At 42.1% G+C, this 22,847-nt stretch overlaps 3 protein-coding genes across 3 annotated transcripts; 2 read left to right on the top strand and 1 right to left on the bottom strand.

Moving 5' to 3' along the window:
- The first annotated feature begins 453 nt into the window (after positions 1–453).
- On the top strand, positions 454–2,173 carry LOC129757430 (RING finger protein 141-like). The gene is made up of 2 exons (XM_055754658.1): positions 454–864; positions 1,137–2,173. Exons 1-2 carry the CDS (start codon positions 707–709, stop codon positions 1,843–1,845), a joined length of 867 nt encoding a protein of 288 aa, XP_055610633.1. The 5' UTR covers positions 454–706; the 3' UTR covers positions 1,846–2,173.
- A 1,161-nt stretch (positions 2,174–3,334) lies between these two features.
- On the bottom strand, positions 3,335–9,774 carry LOC129738943 (uncharacterized). Its single transcript, XM_055730273.1, has 8 exons — positions 9,551–9,774; positions 9,175–9,279; positions 8,896–9,090; positions 7,999–8,486; positions 6,323–7,936; positions 4,967–5,467; positions 4,485–4,903; positions 3,335–4,425 (listed from the first exon to the last, which is right to left on the bottom strand). The coding sequence occupies exons 2-8, from the start codon at positions 9,218–9,220 to the stop codon at positions 4,068–4,070; spliced, it is 3,621 nt and encodes a 1,206-aa protein (XP_055586248.1). The 5' UTR covers positions 9,221–9,279; positions 9,551–9,774; the 3' UTR covers positions 3,335–4,067.
- Positions 9,775–10,887: 1,113 nt separating this feature from the next.
- LOC129753341 (protein SPT2 homolog) lies at positions 10,888–13,829 on the top strand. Its single transcript, XM_055749158.1, has 2 exons — positions 10,888–11,137; positions 11,640–13,829. Exons 1-2 carry the CDS (start codon positions 11,069–11,071, stop codon positions 13,428–13,430), a joined length of 1,860 nt encoding a protein of 619 aa, XP_055605133.1. The 5' UTR covers positions 10,888–11,068; the 3' UTR covers positions 13,431–13,829.
- Positions 13,830–22,847: the final 9,018 nt, after the last annotated feature.

The following is a 22,847-nucleotide window of genomic DNA, read 5'->3' as shown; positions in this document are numbered from 1 at the left end:
ACCGATAATTTTGCCAGTGTTGCGAGAGAGCGTGTGAGTGAGTGAGATAGCAATACACTGGCGACGATTTGTGTTTGTTTTTATCGGATACGGTGGAACACTCCACGAGTGGAGAAAACAAATACAGTATTAGTTAAAAACTGGAGCACTACACCGGTGCAAAACTAAGCTCATAAATGAGCAAAAGGACTTTATCGTCGCAATTCAACGGTTCAACTTATTGTATAATAACCTTCCTACCTAAGGGTCCAACGCCGATTGACCGACGCATAGGGCTGAGATAAAAGATCTCCACTGCTGTCGATCCGTATAATAAAGTGGTTAAAAATTCAGAATATGCCTCGAGAGTGTCTTTGAGTGTTTAAAGAGTACTAACAATTTTCCTGTAACATTAAAAATTTTCGGACTGCCACTGATCGCTAGTGTATGATAGTTGAATCAACTGTACGGATTTTTAATTAATGTCTCTTTCAAAACGAATACAATACTGCTTCGCAATCTGGCCAAACCAGCTCAACAACGATTTGAGACGTCAAAGAAATTCGATACTTGAAGCGCTCCTTGTGAAATACAACGCACAACAAATTAATCCATCGGAACATCAAAACTTAACTCCTCGACTGAATCCGGTTCCAGAACAAAAACATAGAAACAAGAGCGCGTAGTCTGGACTGTACATTTCCGGCAAACCGGCGGCAGTATCATCATGGGCCAGCAGGTGTCCAGTTTACCGCAGAAGATCATTCCCAATGATACGGTCGATTCGCTGCAGTTCGAGATTAAGAAACAGGCCCAGATTTTCAGCGAAATCGGTACCCTCAGCTATGCGGACTTCGAGAAGTGCCTGGCCGAGTTGAACAGTTTGTAAGTGACTATGACACGTCGATGTTAAAAATCGCTAGACCTTCCCAATATCCGCAAGTATCGATTAAATCAGTTTTCCCTATTGTAAAGATGCATGCCACTAAAAATCGGCTGCTGAGTAATGAACCAAGCCCACACAAGATTTAATGCAAAAAAATAGGATAACTTTTCTAAGTAAAGTTTAAAAACTTTGGTTTTATAAGGGACTTGAGGGGTCTAATAAAACTATCGGTGTTACTTGGGATTTAACAACTTGTGTTTTCCCCCTTCAGATCCCGCAAATGCCTGGATCCGAACGGTAAGCAGCTGGTGTTTGCCGTCAAGAAAGGCACTGATAGCAGCGTCCTGTGGAAGGGAACCGTGCGTATAGCCTGCGTTAAAGTTGATCCGACAACCAAGAAGGTCGAATGCTACAAACTGTTGAACCTCAAACAGTTTCTACAGGTGTTTCGCACTTTTCAGACCAATCTACACGCCATGGTCACAGTGGAAACGCAACGAATTCGAAGCCCCACAGCCAGTCCGTCCCACTCGGGAGGTTCCGGCAGTGGCGGTCGTTTGGGCAGTTGTTCTTCCAGCGGTGCTGGAAGTTTTGAAAAACCTGATTCAAGCCCCTCGAATGGCAGCACCCAGAGCTTTGTCTTTCCTACGGCCAATCCGACGGCTTCGATTCTGATGGAACATGTGAACGCAATCAGTGGCGGCGGATGCTACCTGGAAGGCGGCGCCGGTATGGAATGCAACGAGTGCTGCATATGTTTAGAGCGGAAACCGGAAGTGTCGCTACCCTGCGCCCACAGCTACTGTACCCCTTGTATCGAGCAGTGGAACATTCACAACAAAAAGTGTCCCATTTGCAACGAAGAACTGTCCAGTACCGATGACACCTGGATCCTGTCGGAGATGCCGGAAGCAGAGGAAATTAGCGAGGAAATTTGTGCCACCCTAATGAAGCTATCGGTGGACGAGGTTAAAAAGTAAAGGCTGTACTTGCTCGATGACAACCATCAAGGGGACGAAGACTTTGGTCGATACGACCGAGAATGATATTTTTGGCGGACTGTGTAATAGAATATCTATTTTATTTTGAAGTACCTAAATTTGTAGTATGACTATGTTTCCCGTTTTTACTATACCTTTTAAGGATTAACTTGTTTAACTTGTTGAAGCGCATTCTTTAGCCAGCCAATCGGTTGAAATACAATAAAATGTTGAACAGAAATATTCCACCTTAACACTTTGAGTGTATAACACAACGTGTAGATGTATTGATTATGACTATAGAAATATAAACCTTTAATGTAACACATCAACAAGACTTTTAATCCCTGATTTACAAAATAAAAAGAAATCCGTTTTCGCGAGAGAAGAAAAGGTATGAATTGATTGAAGTGGAAATTAAGAGGGCTTACCTTAGACAACCTTTTCGCCGCTTTCCAGATAACTACGTTGCCTACTGTCGATGGATTCGGTGGCCTAATTGTCCTTCTGGTGATGGCGGTGACTGGTTTTGAATGCTTTCCCAGTTGTTGAGGCGGTGTGATATGTACACTTCGGAAATTGTCCGAATCTGATCTAGAAGGGATACTTCTTGGTTACACTTATCCAACTTATTCTTGGCGTATTTCGCGTAACAAACAACCAACAACGACAGATACCGATTTTTCTCGGTTTGCGACTTTATTCGCGGATCACGGCGAACGACATTATGGATTTACTTTCTTCTTCCAGTAGCACAGGAAAGTGGCCACACAACATACAGCGAATGGACCTTTTCGCTGCCTAAGTTAGCCAAGATCCGATTCATCTTTCAAGTTAATACCTATGCGAGCTTGTTAAGGACATGAATATAAAATTATTGGCTATTACGAGCTCGATCCTGCTGGGACGGGACCGAGTAAACATTTTCCGGAGTTGATCTGGCGAGGAATTGGGAGAGCTTGAGATTGGCCAGCCAACGCTAATACCACAACGTTCAGGCTGAGAATAGTTTTGCACGACGACAGTCAAACTCTTGCTACAGTATGAAGTAGCTGCAGCCTTAGATACCTGCTGGCTTCCGAAGGTTGATGTCGATTTTTTTTTCAGCTAAGATCTTTTTAACCGATATACTCTACAATGGGAGATAGTTTTTTTTAAGCATTTTGAGTTAATCAATAAATCAATTCTTGTATATATGATCTTACCATTTCGATGTTTTTCCGTAGTTGAACCAGCTTGTTATTGGTCTTGTCGTGTCTTGTCTATCAAAAGAGCTGAGTTGACATCTATAATACTTCCTTCTTGACCTAACTCCTAAGCTTGATCCTTTACCCTTCAGTTGGATGTCATTGAGGATGTTGTTCGTTTAGTTATAATTTTTAGATTTTTTAGTTATTTTTTAGAAAGTGTTAAGATGCGTTGATCACAATAAACAATCATTTATGGAAATAGCTTCGGATTGTTGCTAGACTTACAAAACAGGTTCAGCCATTGTTTAAACTATTGATTGTTTCTATTCACATTGTGTTACATTTGTCGCACGTGCTCCAGGAGTCTAAACATCATCGTCTCTAGGTAGGTATTCCGCTTATCGCTAGATCATCGGTATAAAATAGTACATATGTGTAAGTGTGGTACGAGTACGAGTACAAAATACAGCCACTCATTTTTTTTCTGACTTTAATATTAATTATTCCTTCTAGCTGTTCCGTATTTGTTTTTTTTTTTAAAGAGAGCGCTTGAAATAACAAACATGCCGAATATACCAAATAATAATTGTCGGAGTCGATTGCCTTTCTTTCCAAACGATAACTAAATTTCATAAACTTACTTTTCCAGGAGTGATTTTGGTGCATGCTGAAACATCGCTTAGCTTAACTTTTTTTTTACTAACAAATTCGGTTCTCGGAACCTTTGCGCAACCTTTTCTTAACGGGTCACGTGTAGTTTTAATTTATGATTAGATTTGTTGTTTCATTCTTTTGGCAGGTATTTAGTAACTTATTGCTAGAACCTATAGTATCGAAGGAAGGTTTACGTGTAAACGATTGTTCAGGTTTTGTTGCTTTTAGATAAATAACTCGTTAAGGCTAAAAGAAGTACGAAATTTATTCAAGGTGTTGTTATCGGTTCGGATTGTTTAAAAAGGGGGAGAGGGTGGCTTAAACTTAAATTAAAATAATGTTGATATCGCGAGTAAAATAAAGGGTCAAAAATTACCGTTAAGACGACGGGGTGGCCGCGGTTGAGAACCGTAACGGAGGATGTCGTGGGGCTTGATGGCCGGACCGTCGATCGTAATCGGAAATGTTCATCAAACTCAACCTAGCATCCAAAGAGGCCATCGAATCATTTTGGGATCGGCCACCACCAATCGATGGGTAAGGCGCAAATCGAAACATGGCAGGACCCCTTTCGGCCATCCTTGTAGCTACAGGGCCAACCGGAGTTGACGGAGGAGAGCTTCCGAGCACGCTCTGGCCCATCGTGTCTGATATGTTGAGGCCTGTTTGGTCAGACAGGGCTGTATAGTTGTTGTTATTGCTGCGCCAACGCGATTTCTGCCATTTTATGACGAGGCTGGGATTGGAACGTAAGCTTTAAATTCTTTAAAAGTAAGGATATTAAATCAAACCTACCTTTCTCGTTCCTCGACCGGTAGTTTGAGTATGGCTTCACGCCACTTGTGTACGTGCGGAAATTGACTCTCGTCGATTGTCTTAAGCTCGATCACATTCAGCACATCCAGGTCCTGCTTGCTGGGTTCCTGCCCCTCAAGGTAAAATTTGTAAATCTCTGTCACCGGTGATTGCGGTTCGCTGCCTTCGAGAGGACTCGCCTGCGGGTCTTCCAGATCTCCATTGCTGTCCATAAACTGTTCATCAGCACCAGCCGAACCGTTGTCATCGTCTGTCATCGAATTGACGCTGAAATCAAACTGTACCCCGGAACTCGTCGATCCTGTTTGGTTCGAGAAGAACGAAGGACTGGATGGAGGCGTCTCGTAGCTTACGTTCGCATCATCAGAATCAGAGTCCGGTTCGGTATCGCTACAACTCTAAAAATGAGAAATAGTCATTAGTAGAGCTACTGAAACAAAGAGAGTATCAACTAATCTTACGAAATATTCTTCGTCCTCATCGTCCAGCTTTTCACCAGCCTCGCGAGCTTTCGGATCCCGGTAAACGGTGAAACTGGACAGTAAAGAACGAGCAACGTCAACGTCAACGCCCACATTAGCCCGATTGTAATCGGCGGTTGTTTCCGGCGTTTGCTGCTGTTGCACCAACTGATTGTGTAAGGCCTGCACTTTCCTTCGCTGTTCCCGGCGCTTGTTGAGCCGCTCCAGGCTACCCTTTTTGGTGTAACCCGCGTCGATGCGACAGCTGCAGCAACGGATCAGCGGGTCTTCCTGCCACACTCGACTGCAGCCGGTTTCGGTTAGCTTTTCCGGCTCCGAGTCCAGCGATTCCGAAGTTGTTTTGCGCACCAATTCTTCCTTCTTGTGGATGTACAGATCCAGGAAGTTCTGCAGACAAACCAGACTGTCGTGCAGATCCGGATACTTGCTGGCCGAGTTCAACTCCCTGCTCTTGTCCAGCAGCAGCATTAGGCGATGAATCTGCGCGGATAGAAATAAATAATAATCAGAAGGATCGTTAAATAGTTTAGGTTTTTGTTAGATCTTTAAAATGAGTTCAATAACACGGACATCTTTGTCACCGGACTTCCTTTTGCGCAACTCGGCCTCGGGTCTCTGGAAGACAACACATTTTGATCATAACATTTTTAACAAAGTGTTGGAGTGGGAAAAGAAGCAGGACAAACGGCAGGAGGCCTCATCCCTTAAAGGTCAAGTAACCGCAAGAAGAGTACATGGACATTACAAAGAAAGATGAGCGCAGGCCACACTTAACAACTACGAGAATTGCAACACCGTCGAGGTAGGTAAGAAGGTACGTTTCAAGAAACTTCACTGATAATATGCCAATGCCTGCCTTTGAAGTGACGCCAGCTGGCCTTCAGTCCCACATTACTGACATTCTGGCATACGAGGAGAAGAATGAAATGTTTCGGTCGTAGTTACAAACAAAAGTAAAGCGGATACAGCGGATAGGATGTTAAAGAAGGTGATTCACTGAGGGTGAATGCAGACGCTTCGACAAATAGTTCGGTTCCGGAAAGATCGCCATGTCTTCGAAACAGTGAACAGAGCCAAGCTTAACCAAAAGAAGATAAGATGGAGATAAACTTCTGCACGGTTTTTGCTCTGCTGGTGAGAAACGCCTTCAACAACGTTAGTTTACTGGATCAAGAGAGGGTAGAACTTTACCTTAAAAAAGTACTAAAACAGTTGGAGAACTCTGTCAGTTTTGTTACTGAGCTCATTGACTATCACTTGCTTGATATGTAAGTTTAACGCATTGAATCTTAGTAATCTTGAACAGTAACTTTGGCATGCTTACAGGCGACTTACCATTTTCCCGGCCGTTTCCGGCTGCCGCTCGATGCCGATCACCACCAGCTGCGCATAGCGCGAGTGAACCCGCCCGAAATCGATCTCCCCGAAGGCGGCATCCTTCCGGTAGTTATCGACCAGCGAGTTCAGCTTCCGTACACAATCGACGACGGCCGAATGGAAGAAACCGCCAAAGTCCATGGTCATCGCGGTAGTCGAACTTTCGTCTAGATTCTTGACAAAGCGCTTGGCATAGATCTGTAGCGAGTTGTGCAGGCAAAGGTAAGGGTTTGTTATGTTGGATCGAATTTGGTCCGGTTGTTTCCGCAGGTTGGCTATCGAGGATGGGAGCAGCGGGGAGGCATTGACGTGAAATTTGTCGAAGGCGTCGCAAAGCGATCGCAGGCTGTCGTTCTGCTTGTTTGATTGTAACGATTGACGGTGCTGAGGGTTTTGAGACAGGATGTTTTGGGGCAGGTTTTGGTTTGAAATGGGAAGATTTTGCAGGAATGCAGCGTCCTGTTCAGCGAGTTCAAGGTCACGTTGGCGTTTCGAGAGGTATTCTTCCAGGAGAGTGAGGCCTTCTGTGGTTCTGAAGTTGGCAAACTTTCCGAGGAAGTTCCAGTATTCATTCCAGCCCACGTCGTGGTCTTCGGCCAGGTTACGACCGATGATTTCCAGGCCTTTTTCGGTGTCCGTCAGTCGAAGTTTGCGCTCCTTGAAGGAGGGCGACTCGGTGATGTTGGTCCCCTCGTAGAAGGAGTTGTTTTCGTCGCAGAAGTAGCTGAAATTGTGACCAACTTCATCATTGCCGGCTTTATCGATAGCATCCAGCTCGTTGAAACCATTCTTGGTATCGTTATTTGCGCGATTAATGTCTTCTTCACCGTCGGTGTCGTTTCCATCTTCGTCATAAATGGTTGCGAAGCTGTTCTGTAACCGTTCTCGATATTTTCGGAATAGGAAACTGCTCGGTTCGCTTTTTCCTTTGACAGGACTGTTTATAAGCGCTGGAATTCGGAAACTTCCCTTTGAAGGATTTACGCCACCACTGTTTCCATTCTTTTCGTCTTCGACATCATCGGCCATTTGTTGCAGATCTTTTTCCTCCTGTACTTCCTGATCTTCCTCTTCCTTAAGAACTTCATTCTCGAAATTGTTATTGATGGAATTTATCCGTTCCTGTTCCTCCTGTTCTAGAGCCAGCTCAAAGGAACGATTCGGAAACAGAGTTCTACGGCCAGTTTTCTTGACAATCGGTGTCGAAGAAAGTGGACTTAGCGGACCTCCGGCGGCAATCGGAATTTTGCTTGAACTCAGCGCTTTAACGGGGGAAATGAACTTTGGCGAGGGAATCAGCCTCGGTGGAGTTTTCCACCGTTTGCAAAACACTTGAGCCTTTTCCTTGTCCATAGGTCCGGCAAATGCCATTATTTCCAACTTGGGGCTGAACTTGTCCTTGGCCTCTAGGTTGGGAGGATTCGTCAAAGTGAAGGGATCGCCAACGACTGGTGGAGTGCTGTTATCCATCGAACGTAGAACCGGCACGAAAAAGCGCTCCTGCAGCAGATCGGTGATGGCTTTTCGATTTTCCGGTGTGTTGTTTTTTTCCTTCGCCCTACTACAGATTATCTGAATAGAAAAAAAAAGATTTAAAAACTCATAAAAAAAATGAAAATGAGAAAATCACTCACATCTTTTGCCATATGTCCATCCGAATTCTTTGTCAACTTGCACTGCGGATAAGAAATCAACACCTCAACAACCCCAACGCAACCAAACTTGGCAGCAAAGTGGAGCGGCGTCTCGCCCCGACTTTTGTCCGGCATATTCAAATACATGTCCAGCAAAATGGCACTGACTTCATCGGTCGAGGCAGTTCTCTGTCCGTGCAGCAGTTCGATGAAGCCAGGATTTTCGATCGTCTGCAGTATCAGCTTGCACATATCGACATTGCCCTCCATGGCGGCCACGTGCAGCGCATTGTAGCGGGGTCCCTCCTTCAGGATTGTTGGCATATCACCAGACGACACCAGGAAGCGAGGATTGGCCTGGATTATGCTCTGCACCAAGGCCAGTTCGTTTTTCTCGACGTTCTTCCGGAACGCCACCAGCTCCTGCGGTTTCGGGCCCTTGAAAGGCGTTTTGTCCAGTTTCAGTTTCACAGTGCCGGGAGTCGGTGCTGAAAAAAACGAGCTATTTTAGCAACGATTCGAAACTTTCATCTGGATGTAGAATAAACAGTCTGAATTTAAAGTTTCAATATGAAAAAATGGAAATTTTAATCCGAGATCTGAATCTAAAATTTTTATCAGAATCAGATCTTAATGTGTATTCTGAAACTGATACCTGCATATGAAATCTGAAAATAAATCAAAAATCTGAATATAAATCAGATTAGGAAATCTAGATTATAAGTCTGAAATCTGTTGGATTTGGAACATGTTTTTGAATTATTAAATCAGAATCTAAATCTAAAACATTTTCCTTGCGTTATGGAAAATAGAAAAACCACGTCATTAAGGTCAATGACGCAATCTTGACTGTTTCCTCGAACATGCTCTGCCTGTTTCGGCTGGAATTTGACTCACATTTCGGTGCCGGCATCGGGGAGGTAGTGATGGCATTGCTGCTAGATCCACTCGGGGCCACCGGAATCGGTTCCGGCCCGTTCAGGTAGAAATCGACGGCCTGTTCGCTAGTTCGAAACGCTTTGAGACGAGCTTCCTTGTGCGCTTTCAGCACCTTCAGCGCTTCCTCCTTGTCGGTGTAGAAGCTTTTGATGGCTGCAATAAACGGAAGGATTCGAATGGGTTGGGTTCAGAATTCCGGAACTCTAATTTAAATATTCAATGTTTTGATAAACTTACACAGCTCTGCCTCTTTGTAGGGTAGATAAATGGCGTAGAACTCCATTTTTGTTTCGACTCGGGAGCTACAGCCGATATGAGTAATGATGGATCCGTTTTGTTATCCTTTATCAATGGAAGAAAAATTTAGAGAAAAACTAACATGAATAATCACGTCAAAAAGAAGGAATTCTCACAATTACGGTCTCCAAATGTAGCAATTTATCACTGTTAACTATAGCGAGCTAAAAGTAGAACAGTTTATCACGCGATATTGTGGTGAAATCTAATTCTGGAAAAGCCAACACCATCGGAAGGTTTTGTTCCTGTTGCTGGTTTTTTTTGTTTAACACCCGAATCTTGTCCCGTAACCCATAAAGAACAATGTTCCACTAACCTTTTACATGCAAGCGAACGGCGGAAAACAGCAACTAATCGTCCGGGAATTGCATCGGGTTTATGATGTTTTCAGTTTGGTTTTTTTACTGCTCCGTTCTTAACCGAAGAAAAACTACTGCTGCCGTTCCGCTATCTGTATTTTTCTGCTGTTATTTCGTCGTTGTTTTAACAAAAGCAAAAGCGATCTCGCAGCAAATCGTCGGTTACTTTTCTTTTTTCGCGTAAAATTCGTAAAATACGCACCAACACACAGACAAAATTTGACTCGCTCGCAGCGCAGAGCGAATGCATCACGAATAGCAGTATGGAAAACTGCCAGCTTAATGGTTTGAGTATGAAATGGTTTCGGAAATTTTCTTGTCGATTGGCGTAATGAATTACAACAGTACTATGCAGATATTTAAACCAAAGCGAAATCTTTCGATCTTTTTTTTAAAACTATCGGAGGATTATAATTTCATTTAATATTATTCTTCAGTGTAGTGAACCTGTATATAAGAGAAGTGACATCTGTAACACAAAATTCCAATCGAGCAAAAGAACTGTCAAAATCGATTCCAATCGATCCGAGCATTTTGTCGCAGAGCTTTTACCTTTCTTATTGAAAACTCAACCAAGGAAGGTATTGCGATTGTTGTTATAGTTCAAACAGATAATTTTTTAGCTGGTCATATGAATTTATGATTAGGTGCAATTTTTTTTAATGCTTTGTTGAATCATGTTTCTAGTTAGAAAGCTAACTGATTATTAACGAAATTCAAGTCATTCATACCGTTTATCGCGATCCTTCGGGCATCGAGTTCAATGTTGTTTTGTTGGATTGAAGGAGCGTTCACTTTAGAGCTTGAACATTGAGCCAGAAAACAGTGCTGGGTTTTTTTGTCCAAGATTTCGGCGATGTTGCCTCATATTTCATTTTAAGAGGGATCAGATGTCGCTTCTCTTATATGAAGGTTCACTACTTCAGTGTTCATGTCTAGAAGAAAATGATTATTGAAGTGAGTTTTGTGTTAAATGAGTTTAAGTTTTAAATTTGAAATTATTGGTAAATATTTCGAAAAAGTGTCGGCATGCTCATTTTCCATTACCAGCATTTGTTTAGAGAATTGAAGATTTCTTAAACGAAACGTTGGCAGGTACAAATTAGACGGTTCAACTTTTAGTCTAAGTTTTTTTTACTAAATTTTATTGACTGCAAAATTTAAATCAATTTAAAAAAAAAAAATTACACGCACCTGGCACCCCAGGCAAAACCCAAAACATCAAACAAAAGGAGAAAACTGACCAAATGTAAACAAAAATGCTGTCTTTCTGGATGGTTCTTTCATCGACTTTGCCAGGCTGCTGCTCTCGCTCGAGCTCAGTGACTTCTCGTCATTTTCTCGGTGTAGGTTCTCCTTTGCTTCCGAAGTGTGTCATCCGAAAAACACGCAGCAGCACCAGCCAACATATTGCGGACGGAACTTGGCTGTGAAATCCCTACTGGACGACGTGGATCTCTGGAACAGCTGGAAGGATGGATTTCGGGAAGCTGCTTAGTGTAGCGCAGCGGAATGCTGCCTCCGGGGCCCAGCAAAAAACCGAGGTGAGAGTCATGGACGAAGGTTTTTTTTTTCATTATTTTTCTTTTGCTTCTTTGTTTTCTTCTCCGTCTCGATGTTGGTGGGTGGTTTCTGGGAGATGTTGGAATGGGTGATGTTGATATTTTTGCTACGGATTGGTTCCGGATTTTCGGGTTTTTTTTTTTTATATTGGGATATGATCTAAAGTCACGATCTCAGAACAAAAAGTTTCCATCGCATTGATATTTATTCAGAAATAAATAAATGTTTTAGAATAGGTATAATAACCCTTGGACAACACTCATTGGAAAAGCCCAAGCGTTTTTAATATTTTTATTACTGTTTTTATTGTCACAAACGATACAATTCTTTATTCAAACGAATGAGTTTTATTTATTTAATTATTAGGCTTCGACTACATTTTATTTAAGGAGGAGATAATGAAATGAAATCATACATTCTTGGATTTTATACTTTTAAATAATCAATGTTAAATTTTTATTCAAACGTTTTTCTTTCTTTTAGTCCAAATACTATTCAACCAAGTTTGCTCCCCCGAAAAAGGAAACGAAGGAAAAAAAGCTTTCGGAAAATATTAAAAAGTTTTTGGCCAAAAAGGAACAGGAAGAGCGGGAAAAGGCCGCAGAGGAAAAGCGAAAACGGGAAGAACTGGCCGCCAAGCGGGATCCCAAAATGAAACGGAAGATCGAAAAGATGCTGAAGGTGATCAAGTCGGCCAACAAGTCGGTCCTGGACGACGCCGTCAATACGGTGGATACGGCCGTTACCATGGATGGCCCGGAACAACCGGACGAGGACGATTACGGGTACACATCGAATGTGGCCTCGGAGCTGTACCAAAAGCTGATGGACAAGTACAAAAGCACCCCGGAGGAGAAAAAGTTCAAAGACGCCAATAAGCGGGTGATGAGCAAAGAAGAGATGGAACGTGCCAAGGCCAGAGCGAAGCTGGCCATCGATAAGGTGCACGAGGAAGAGAACGCTCCGAGGAGCAGGAAACGCAAAGAGGGAGCTGATAAGGACGATGATGATGAAATTGTAGGAGCAAGTGGAGAGCGCAAAAGACGAACAAATCCGAATTTATACGACCCTGATGAAGAGAAACGGAAAGAAGCGGAGAAGGCCAAAGAGGAAGCTGCCAAAAGGAGGGCCAAACGACCAAGTGCTCCTCCTCCGCCCGATTTCGCCTCTTTGCTAAAGCTAGCTGAACAGAAGCATTTGGAACCGGTCAAGATCGAAACCCCAGCAAGTAAAAAGGAACCCGAACGTTTGATGACTAAGAAAGAGAAACGGGAATATGAAGAGCGACAGGCATATCTAGAGGCCAAAAAGCTACGTGACAAAATAAGAAACGATCCCAAACTGTCTGAAAAGCAAAAGCAAATGAAACTGGCAGCGTGCATGAAACTTGGAACGGACAGCACCAAACCAAGTGGGACTCCAACAGGTGTAATGGCTCCCAATGGAAGAATTCCCAAACTAAGTTCAGCCAGTAGTTCGGAAAAACCATCTTCCTCAGGAAGTCCCAGACCGGCTCCAAGTTCCAGTTCTGTTCCAAAACCATCTCGCCCTGACGATAAGCGATTACCTTCTAAACCAGAAACAATGCCCAGCTCTAAAAGCAAACTGGAAGCGGCTCTCACCTCGAAAAAGCCTTCATCACAACCTCCTCCGGGTCAATTCAAGAAGCCAATCTCATCCTCCCAACTACAGTCATCATCTCTCTCTAAAAGTCAACTGCCTCCATCTGCTAAAGGAGCTCCCCCAAGTAGACCTAGTAGTCAATCTTCTTCCTCAAGCTCATCTGCTAATCGACCCACCAGCAGCAACAATTCCGTACAAAAAACTCGACCATTCCCCCCGGCAGACGTTCAAAAAACCCGCCAGTTCCCGCCGCCGGACGTCCAACGATCTCGTCCCTTCCCACCGTCAGACATCCAGCAACGCAAACGACCTGGCATGGACTCTTCATCGGCTTCCTTCGCCAAGAAACGTCGCCCGGTCATCGAGGACAGCGACTCCGAGTACGATTCCGAGATGGACGATTTCATCGACGACGAAGATGCCGACGAGGATGTGTCGTCCCACATCCGGGCCATCTTCGGGTACGACAAGCGATCCTACCGGGACGAAGATTTCGACGATCGGACCATGGAGTCGACCTTTGCCCAGCAGCAACGGGAAGAGTTTATCAGCAAGAAGATCGGGTTGATGGAGGATCTGGAGGATATGCGTATGGAGGAGGAGGAAAAGAAACGGAAAGCGATGATGAAGAAGAAAATGAAAGGGAAATAACTTTTTATAAGCTTTTTACTAAAAGAATACTGTTTTTGTTTTTTAAACCTTTAAATTAAGTTATCACTGAAAGTTGAGTTTTCCTTCCCTTTTTCCATAGCTTTTATCCATAATCATATTATTTATTGTATGTATATCAACAACAAACTTATATATCTATGTAAGTTGATTAGACGTCGTTCGACTTTTCGGTTACAAATAACAGTTCGTCCCGGTTAGTGACGAACGTTTTTTTTGAACATTTTTTAGAAAAGACACAAATTTATAACGTACAGAAATCAAAAATAGTAGTTTCTAAAGAGAATTTAAAAATTGTGCCGATAAAAAATAAATAAACTTATTTTCCCCAAAAAATAACGACGACTCAGTGCCCCTTATTGAGTGCAACGGTGCAACGTATATTATGTTCAAATTATTGATTAAGTTGTGAAATGAGGCCCACGAAGCCAGAGAGGCAAAAATGCATAAAACCTAATTTCGGGAAAACACTGTTTCCAGTTGCAGTGTTTGAGTATTTTCCACATATTTTTGAAAAAATGGATTTTCCTTTTGGACGTAAAAGTATGTTAAAAAACGGAATAAACTTTTACAAATATCAGAAAAAAAACACCAAATATAGCTTGAAATTTGAGGAATCTTTTGGCATTTTATTAACCCAAAACCGATAATTTCTGCACTTATACCCTTTGATTCTGAGGGCCTCAAATGTCCTTTTCTCGGTGATGTAGAACAAAATTAAAAAAAAAATACTTCGGAGACACCTCTAAAGATGCACCAAATTATAAATGTGTATCTCATATATTTGATCGTAATCTTTTGTACGTACCTTATGGTTACATTTATTTATAACTTTTAAGATTGAACTCGATATAACTTACATTCCGAAAACCTAGAAGCTAAACATCATTCTTATGATCGAATAAGTAGTTCTGAATTTTTAAATCGAATCCATGGTTTGTTTCTGGTCCAAGAATCCTGGAATATTTAACGAAATCGTTAACGGGGTTTTCAAACTTCGTAGATGCCATATGCCATCCTTCATTTCATCGCATCATCCGCGAGTTATGCAACACCAAGACCAAAAATCATCGCTTATTGAAGTTTTGGTTTGTGTCTTGATAACTCGTTTATAATCGATTTTTGAAAAGTTCGAGCAATCGACGAATTCTCGTGTTTGACGCTAGTATGGAGTTCCAGTGTAAAAGTTTGCCATCCGGGATCGCTCAACACCGGTTATGGAAATGAAGAAAAGTTGTGCGAGCTGCTAGAACAAATTTCTGTGCAATGGTCTGGGCAGATTTGAGTCGAATCGCCATCTCGTTTAACAGGTAAGAGATTGCTTTCTTACTTAAAAATTCAAAAAACTTCTACTTTACGATGCAACATTGTATACAATAAGGACTCGAAAATGATTGTACATTAGAATGGCTCAATAGTCATACGCGGTTAAAATTTATCAACTTCCTGCTGGAGGGTGTATGCAAATGCAATAGGCGTAAATATGTTTATCAATTGTGAATGTTAGCATGATAAAAATTTGTCGATTTCCCTTGATCAGGATATCTGATTGCTCAACAATGAAGAAGTTTCAAATCTTTTAACAAATTCATGAAGCAACGAATCCAAAAGAAAAATAGATGGATTCACGTAGGACACTTTGAAGACCCTCGTACTGGATGTTTTGCGAATGTAAAGTTATGTCAAACTTATACACATAAGTATTTGGTGGCATTATTTGTTATATTTTACATTTAAAACTTAGCATTTAACAGATGCAGGCTACCGAAAATTTGGTGAAAAAAAAGCTTCCAACATTAAAAAAAAAACTTAATTTTGATTTGAGTTTTCATGAATAGCTGATGTGATACGAACGTCTGTCGTGTTAAAATCTAGATTTGAACTTTAAAAATTCTTTTCAAGTCAAAAATTTTAAGACAGGTGTCAGTATTTTTTTAAAAGATTGTCATCAAAACCTTTTGGGAACATTTTCCCTACGGCCCTGGTGTAGAGAAATATATCTTGTGTGACATAGAGTGTCCGTCCCGGGATTTCCCGGTCGGGAATTCCCGGGAATTTCAAAAATTCGGGAATTTCCGATTCCCGGGAATCATAGTTTCATTCCCGGGAAATCCCGACATGTATGAAATTATAACTCTGGGAAAGCCTAATAGCCTCCGGAACTATTCTTATTGATCTTTTTGTGGGGATGAATAAACCAATTGGTTTAAAATCCCAAAAAAAAAAAAAAAATTTGATCTTTTTGAAAATGTAGTCATACAAAACTCATTGAGATTATGCCGACTCCTGAAGCAGTAGACGCTTTGGAGCCATTTGGTGCATTTTTATTTCTTTAATAGATAAGTTTAAAAATATAATATGTATTTCCTCACCGTTTTCATTGAACGAAAACCCACAACACAACGAAAAACATATGAAAAATCGCGCAGCAGGTCGGCAGATTGCGTTTTCTTGAAAGTAATATTTATGCATTTGTTTGAAAACCTAAAAATGAAGAAGACATCGCTTTCTTCATATGAAAAGCAAATTTGTAAAGTGTTCAGAAAACGAAAAAAGGTTCGAAAAATCAAACAAACTAAAAGATAATTTAATGAAATTATTTTATCGGCTATATCGGTGAAATTGTATATTCTTTGAGAAAGAATATTTTTTTTTTTTTTTATTTACAAGTAGTTTTATTAAGGCATTTAACTCATAAAGTTTTTTTGTGCCGAGTATTGATTTCACTTTTGTGTGATGTTAGTAAGAGGGGGGCCGTAATCGTCGCGGCTACTCAACTGTTAATTAATTTAACTAGAGGAAAGGAAAGAGGATTGTGTAGGGTCACTCTCGAGTACAGATTTCCGTCTTGGGTTGGTGGTGGCTTCCTGTAGCGTGGTTTCGTTAGCTACCTCAGGTATTGTCTTCCTGGCCAGCCTTCTTTCCAGCCTTCTTATCGAACCGGTCGGACGAGAGGTTGTTCTAATGAATAGACGAAAAGAGCATTAGATAGAGTAAAGACAGAGGGGAAGAGGACTAAACGACCAAGTCAGACATTTTAAGATATTTGTATATAGGGTACAAATACTCAAGATCTAAGTTTGCAAGATGTCTCGAATTGGAACACCAGGTAGTTTACTTCGGGCCCTAAGGGTATCCAGTAGCCAAGCCCTCGATCGATCAAACCGTTCACACGTCCACACAACATGATCAATGTCGTGGTAGCCATCCCCACAAACACAAACATTGCTTGTAACTAGTTGTATACGAAACAAATGCGCGTCAAGCCGGCAGTGATTTGACATGAGCCGAGAAACCACGCGAATGAAATCGCGACTCATGTTAAAATGCTTAAACCATGCCTTCGTCGGAACCTTAGGGATAATCGTATGGAACCAACGTCCCTTTGTGCCATTATCCCAGCTAGATTGCCAAGCGTTAATCGCTAAAGTGCGAGGTATTGAAAAATATTCATTGTAAGTTATTATCCTCTCAAAAATTTCTTCTTGTAACGCGCCCACCTTAGCCAATGAGTCCGCATTCTCATTGCCTTGAATAAGACAATGAGACGGGATCCAAGCTAAGGTAATCCTGTACGAATTTTCGATCAAAGCGCCCAATATCCCTGAAATTTCCAGCAAAAAATGGGAAGAGCGCTTCATCAGTTTCATCGATCGAATCGCCTCAACGGAGCTGAGACTATCCGAATAGATGAAATAGTGGTCTACGGGCAGTGTGCGAATGTGTTCCAAGCTACAATAAATTGCGGCTAATTCAGCAACGTAAACGGAGCATGGCTCTCGAAGCTTGAACGAAGCTTCAAAGCGCTCATTGTACACTGCGAAACCAGTCGCGCCGTCGATTCTAGAACCATCAGTAAAGAACATTTTTGTAGGGTCAATTTCACGTACTTTTGATGCAAAGATTGAAGGAATGACGTTGGGTCGGACGTGATCTGGTATTCCACGGATGTCAGCGGTCATGGACAGATCGAATCTTATCAAGGAACTGCTAATCGGGTAAAAGTGACTCGTGTCCGAATTTAATAAAGAAGGATTTATTTCTAATTGACTAAAAGTTTCATAATTGTTTACATATTTTACTAGCGGATTAATATTCATAAGCCTTTCCAAATTTTCTATCACCAAAGGATTCATAGTAACACTTCGAATTAGGAAACGTAGCGATAAATCGAAGAACCGATTTTTCAACGGCATTATTCCCGCCAGTACTTCGAGACACATCGTATGTGTCGACTGCATACAACCCATGGCAATACGCAAACAACGATACTGTATTCGTTCTAGTTTAATCAAGTGGGTTTGCGCGGCGGACCCAAAGCAAAAGCTTCCGTATTCTATGACCGACAGTATCGTTGTTTGGTATAACCTGATGAGGTCCTGTGGATGAGCACCCCACCAGGTTCCAGTAATCGTTCGAAGAAAATTGATTCTCTTTTGGCATTTTTGAGTCAAGTACCTAATATGTTTTCCCCAGAGGCATTTAGAGTCGAACCAGACACCCAAATATTTAAAACTAAGAGATTGAGTTAGAGTTCTACCCATCATAAGGAGCTCTATTTGAGGAGGGGAATGCTTCCTTGAAAAAACTACTAACTCGGTTTTACTAGGCGAAAACTCGATGCCTAGATTCCTGGCCCAATGTGATAAATTATTTAGAGTTTCTTGTAACGGAGGTTTAATTTGAGTGCCTTTTTTACCTGTGATATGAACAACACAGTCATCCGCAAGCTGTCTTAGCGTACAATTTTGTGCCATACAAGCATCGATTTCTCGGACATAAAAGTTGTATAGCAGGGGGCTTAAACATGAGCCTTGGGGTAGACCCATGTAACTAATTCGCTCAACGTTGGTTTCTCCATGACTAAAATGCATGATTTTTTCAGACAACAGGTTATATAAAAAATTATTCAATATTGGTGAAAGCCCGCAAGAGTTAAGATTACTAGATAGTACTTCTATGGACACCGAATCGAATGCCCCTTTGATGTCCAGGAATACTGCCCCCATCTGCTCTTTTTGGGCAAACGCCAATTGAATGTCTGATGAAAGTAATGCTAGACAGTCGTTCGTACCCTTGCCTCTACGGAATCCAAATTGTGTACTTGACAACAGATTGTTTGATTCAACCCATTTATCTAGCCGAAAGAGAATCATTTTTCCGAGCAATTTCCGGAGACACGAGAGCATTGCAATCGGCCTATACGAGTTGTAATCAGAAACTGGTTTTCCCGGTTTTTGGATGGCGATGACTTTCACTTGTCTCCAGTCATGCGGAACAATGTTCATCTCTAAACATTTATTGAATAAATTCAACAAGCGTTTCTTAGCGGTATCTGGCAGATTCTTCAACAAGTTGAATTTGATCCTGTCCAGTCCGGGAGCAGAATTGTTACAAGACCAGAGCGCAAGTGAAAGTTCGACCATCGAGAATTGATCCTCTGTTTCGGAACTATTCTCTGTATCCCGATAGTTTTTCTGAGCTGGTACTGCGTCCGGACAGACCTTTTTCGCGAATTGTGTCAGCCATCGACTCGAGCTTTCCTCACTTTCGTTCGAAGGTGTGTGATTTCGCATGTTTCGAGCTGTTTTCCAAAGCGTGTGCAGAGACGTTTCTCGAGATAACCCATCCACGAATCGCCGCCAGTACCCACGTTTCTTGCCTCTGATCAAGTTCTTGAACTTGCGTTCCAAGGCCAAGTAACGTTGGAATTTTTCTGGCAATCCGGTTCTGCGAAACTCAACAAATGCCTTGCACTTTTCTCCTCGCGCACGTGAGCAGTCACCATCCCACCACGGAGTGGGAGGCTGTTTCTGTATCGTCGAATTGTCATTCCGTCTGACCTGTGCCCCGATTGCACAGTCCACAATTGTCCCGGAAATAAAACTGTACTCTGCCTCCGGAGGCAGTTCATCCGTTGACTCGATGGCATCAATGACACCCGATGCGTACTTTTTCCAATCTATATTCTTTGTGAGGTCATAAGGAATATTGATCTCTTCGGGTGGACTACGACCACTGATGATAGAAATATTGATAGGCAAATGATCGCTTCCCTGAGGGTCTTGGATTACCTTCCACGTACAATCCAAACTCATAGAGGAAGAAGCTAAAGAAATATCTAAAATACTATGCTGTGTTTGGGATCCATTAATTCGAGTCACTTCCCCATTGTTTAAGACAGTCATGTTGAAGTCGTCGCACAGCTCATAAATAATGTTAGCACGATCATCATCACGTGAGCTACCCCAGCCCACGCCATGGGAGTTGAAGTCTCCAAGAACTAGCCGGGGTTCTGGGAGAAGTGAAATAATATTCGCCAATTGGTTCCGGCTCACGCTTGAATTTGGCGGAATATATACCGAGGCTAGGCAAAGGTCTTGACCTTTAATTCTAGCTTGGCAACTGACGACTTCAATACCTGGAGATGGTTGTAGTGGAATACGATAGAAAGAGTGGCATTTCTTGATCCCCAAAAGAACGCCACCCCCTCGTTGACCATCACGATCCAGGCGAATAATATTGTGGCTATGGAAGTTGAAATCTGTGTTAGGAGAGAGCCAAGTTTCGCATAAGGCGAACACATCACAATTCAAATTGTGTACCAATACTTTAAAGGAGTCTAATTTTGGTAAAATACTTCTGCAGTTCCATTGCAATATAGAAACAATTTCTCTTACCTCAATGGACGAGTTATTCATCAAAAGAAATTGCTTCTGCGATGAGGGTCATAGTACAAGCTTTCTTTTTCAAGACTTCTCTCAAAAGAGGTACAAACATATTAATCATAGTCCTCCAACCTGCTGGTACACTGAAAAAGTCCAAGATGAACGCAACAATTTCCGAAAATTTCATCTTACCATCAGATGAAAAGCTGGGCAAACTGTTCGACGATGGATCAGATGCAGTTTCTCTGGGAATTGTTGCATTCCTGTTTGCTACTGATGGTCCTGAATTCTGAAGGAAAGTCTGGGGTTTTGACTTACCAGAAAGTGGAGGGAAGTCCTTCGGGGACGGATTAAAACCCGGAGGTCTCTGAATAGGAGGGGTAGAATAACTATTTCCACTTTGAGGATTTTTTGTTTTATTAACTTTGCTGGCAGCTGATCGGGGTTGTGTGTTAGTTGTGCGTTTCCTTTTTGGAGCCTGTGAAACATTTTTTTTAACAAATGGCCCAGCTGATGTTCCTTCACATGGATCCTCCCCTTCGGATTCATACTCACTTAGAAGGCCAAACTGGTTCTCTGAGACGGTTGGCAAAGACTTCATCAGCATGTCTCTATATGATTTCTTAGAGCGGGTTTTTAAAGAAGTCTTGATTTTTTCCCGGCGCGATATGTACTTCGGACACGCCGAGAGAGCATGAGATTCCTCGCCTGTGCAATACAAACACTTGCTTACTGCTTGTATTTCACACGAAGCTTCCTCATGCTTCTCCCCGCACTTAGAGCAGCGTGCCTGATTGCAACAGTAGGCGGCCGTATGATCCAACTGCTTGCAATTCTGGCAGTACATGACCGAAGGCACATAAAGTCTCACAGGTAGACGAACCTTCCCGATCGCAACGTAATCAGGAAGTGCAGTGCCGGAAAAGGTAACCCGGAAAGAGTTCGACAGGGAAAATGTTCGCTTTTCCCCCTCGCCAGATGCTGTTTTCAGCTGACGCGCGTCCAGCACCTTGACCGTGGGAAGACCAGGGTCTTTGAATCGGCCAACCCCGGACTCCACAAGATCATCGACGGTCAAACCCTCCTCGGTTACCACTCCGTCGATTTCCACGTCACGAGCGGGAACGTATACGCGATACTCGCTCGTAAACTTCGGGTCACAAGCAATGGCATTTGCTTCCTTCAGGCTACCAACAACAATGCGCATCTTGTGCGGTCTCATCGGCTGGTAGCTGATTACGGAAGGGTAAGATCTGTCGAGGTCTCGAGCGATGGAAATCACATTAGGTGATTTCCCGTTCATTTTGGGCCGGATGTAAACTACCCAAGGTCCCTCCGATTCAGGTTGGTAAACCCGACGACGAGGGGGAGGTTTAGGTAGCTCGTTAGCTTCTACAACAGGGGAATTTGCTTGAGGGGTGGATAATGATGCGGAGTTTCCGAATACAAAGGGAACAGGGGAAATTGACAAGTTATAGGACTGCGGTAAGGGGTCAGGGGTATTTTCCGTGTCCGATAGGTACATTGGATATTCTTGAAGTCGTTCCTCGGATAATATTTCCGCGGAACCATCCCCCTGGAAAGGGGGATCTTCACCCGCCTCGCCGTCGTCATCCATTAAGCGGTAACTTCCGACTTAATGGGTAGCGGAGAGCAGAACCAAATAAAGATAAAATATAAATTAAATAATATAAACGAAAGAGAAAAAAAATTAAAAAAAAAAACAATGAAAAATTTATATAAAAAATAAAGGTAATAATAACTGAAGCAAGTATTAAAGAAGGAAAATAAAAAGAGAAAAAAAAACCAAAAAAAATTCTTTTTGGAAAAAAATAAAATAAACTTCTTTTTTGAACCACCCTAGGTGGTCGAACCACCCTGGTCCAACTGATACCGAACCAAAAACGTGGTCTTTTGTTGTCGGCCGACTGGTGGCTACCAATGACAGCAGCTCCCTATTGTCTGCTGCTGGAGAATCGATGCTGATGACGATCAAATATTTCGACCATGGAACTTCGAAACACCGGCACTAACTTTCTTTTGTTTCACTTAAACACAAAACCGGTATAATTAGGCTGCACTTCGGTATACATACCCGGATAATAACAACCGAAATTAACTTCTTCACTCACTGCTGTTAAGCGATAGCACAGAGGAAAAAACGCGACTGTCTTCGTCAGGAGTTGCGAAACGAATGAGAAAGAATATATAAGAATTGAAAGAATATAGACGGATAGAAGATTAGAATAAGGTGAAAGATGTTGAAAATGAGCGGGAGGGTAATTTTAATTTGAAAACTTTTCATCACATTTCATCGTTTTGTTCTCGGTCGTATTTGAAGCTTTTCTGAGCGATCACATTTCATCTTTTTGTTCGTTCGTACTGCAAGTTTCCGCTTGTGGGACGAACCACGCTAGGCCTACTATTGTGTGGTGGTTGCTACAACTCTATCAGTATCAACCACTGCAAGGTAGTAGGCCCGTGAGGAACAAAACGATGAAATGTGATGAAAAGTTCTCAAATTAAAATTACCCTCCCGCTCATTTTCAACATCTTTCACCTTATTCTAATCTTCTATCCGTCTATATTCTTTCAATTCTTATATCTTTCTCAAAGAATATACAATTTCACCGATATAGCCGATAAAATAATTTCATTAAACAAATTTACGGTGATCAACTCTTCATTTCTAAAAGATATTTTTTTTTATTAATTCCTAGTTGCATGAATG

Source organism: Uranotaenia lowii, chromosome 1, assembly GCF_029784155.1.
Source record: "Uranotaenia lowii strain MFRU-FL chromosome 1, ASM2978415v1, whole genome shotgun sequence".
Lineage (NCBI taxonomy): Eukaryota > Metazoa > Arthropoda > Insecta > Diptera > Culicidae > Uranotaenia > Uranotaenia lowii.
The sequence above is the reverse complement of the archived record's forward strand: the minus strand, read 5'-3'. Positions and strand labels throughout refer to the sequence as shown.

Bases quoted from the DNA above. Each gene is read 5' to 3' on its own strand.
- LOC129738943 (XM_055730273.1), bottom strand. From the start codon at position 9,220: ATGGAGTTCTACGCCATTTATCTACCCTACAAAGAGGCAGAGCTGT. The intron at 8,487-8,895 runs GTGAGTCAAATT...CGTTTTTTTCAG, and splicing joins CCCGATGCCGGCACCGAAAT to CACCGACTCCCGGCACTGTG. The intron at 7,937-7,998 runs GTGAGTGATTTT...TTTTCTATTCAG, and splicing joins ATGGACATATGGCAAAAGAT to ATAATCTGTAGTAGGGCGAA.
- LOC129757430 (XM_055754658.1), top strand. From the start codon at position 707: ATGGGCCAGCAGGTGTCCAGTTTACCGCAGAAGATCATTCCCAATGAT. The intron at 865-1,136 runs GTAAGTGACTAT...TTCCCCCTTCAG, and splicing joins CTGGCCGAGTTGAACAGTTT to ATCCCGCAAATGCCTGGATC.
- LOC129753341 (XM_055749158.1), top strand. From the start codon at position 11,069: ATGGATTTCGGGAAGCTGCTTAGTGTAGCGCAGCGGAATGCTGCCTCC. The intron at 11,138-11,639 runs GTGAGAGTCATG...TCTTTCTTTTAG, and splicing joins GGGCCCAGCAAAAAACCGAG to TCCAAATACTATTCAACCAA.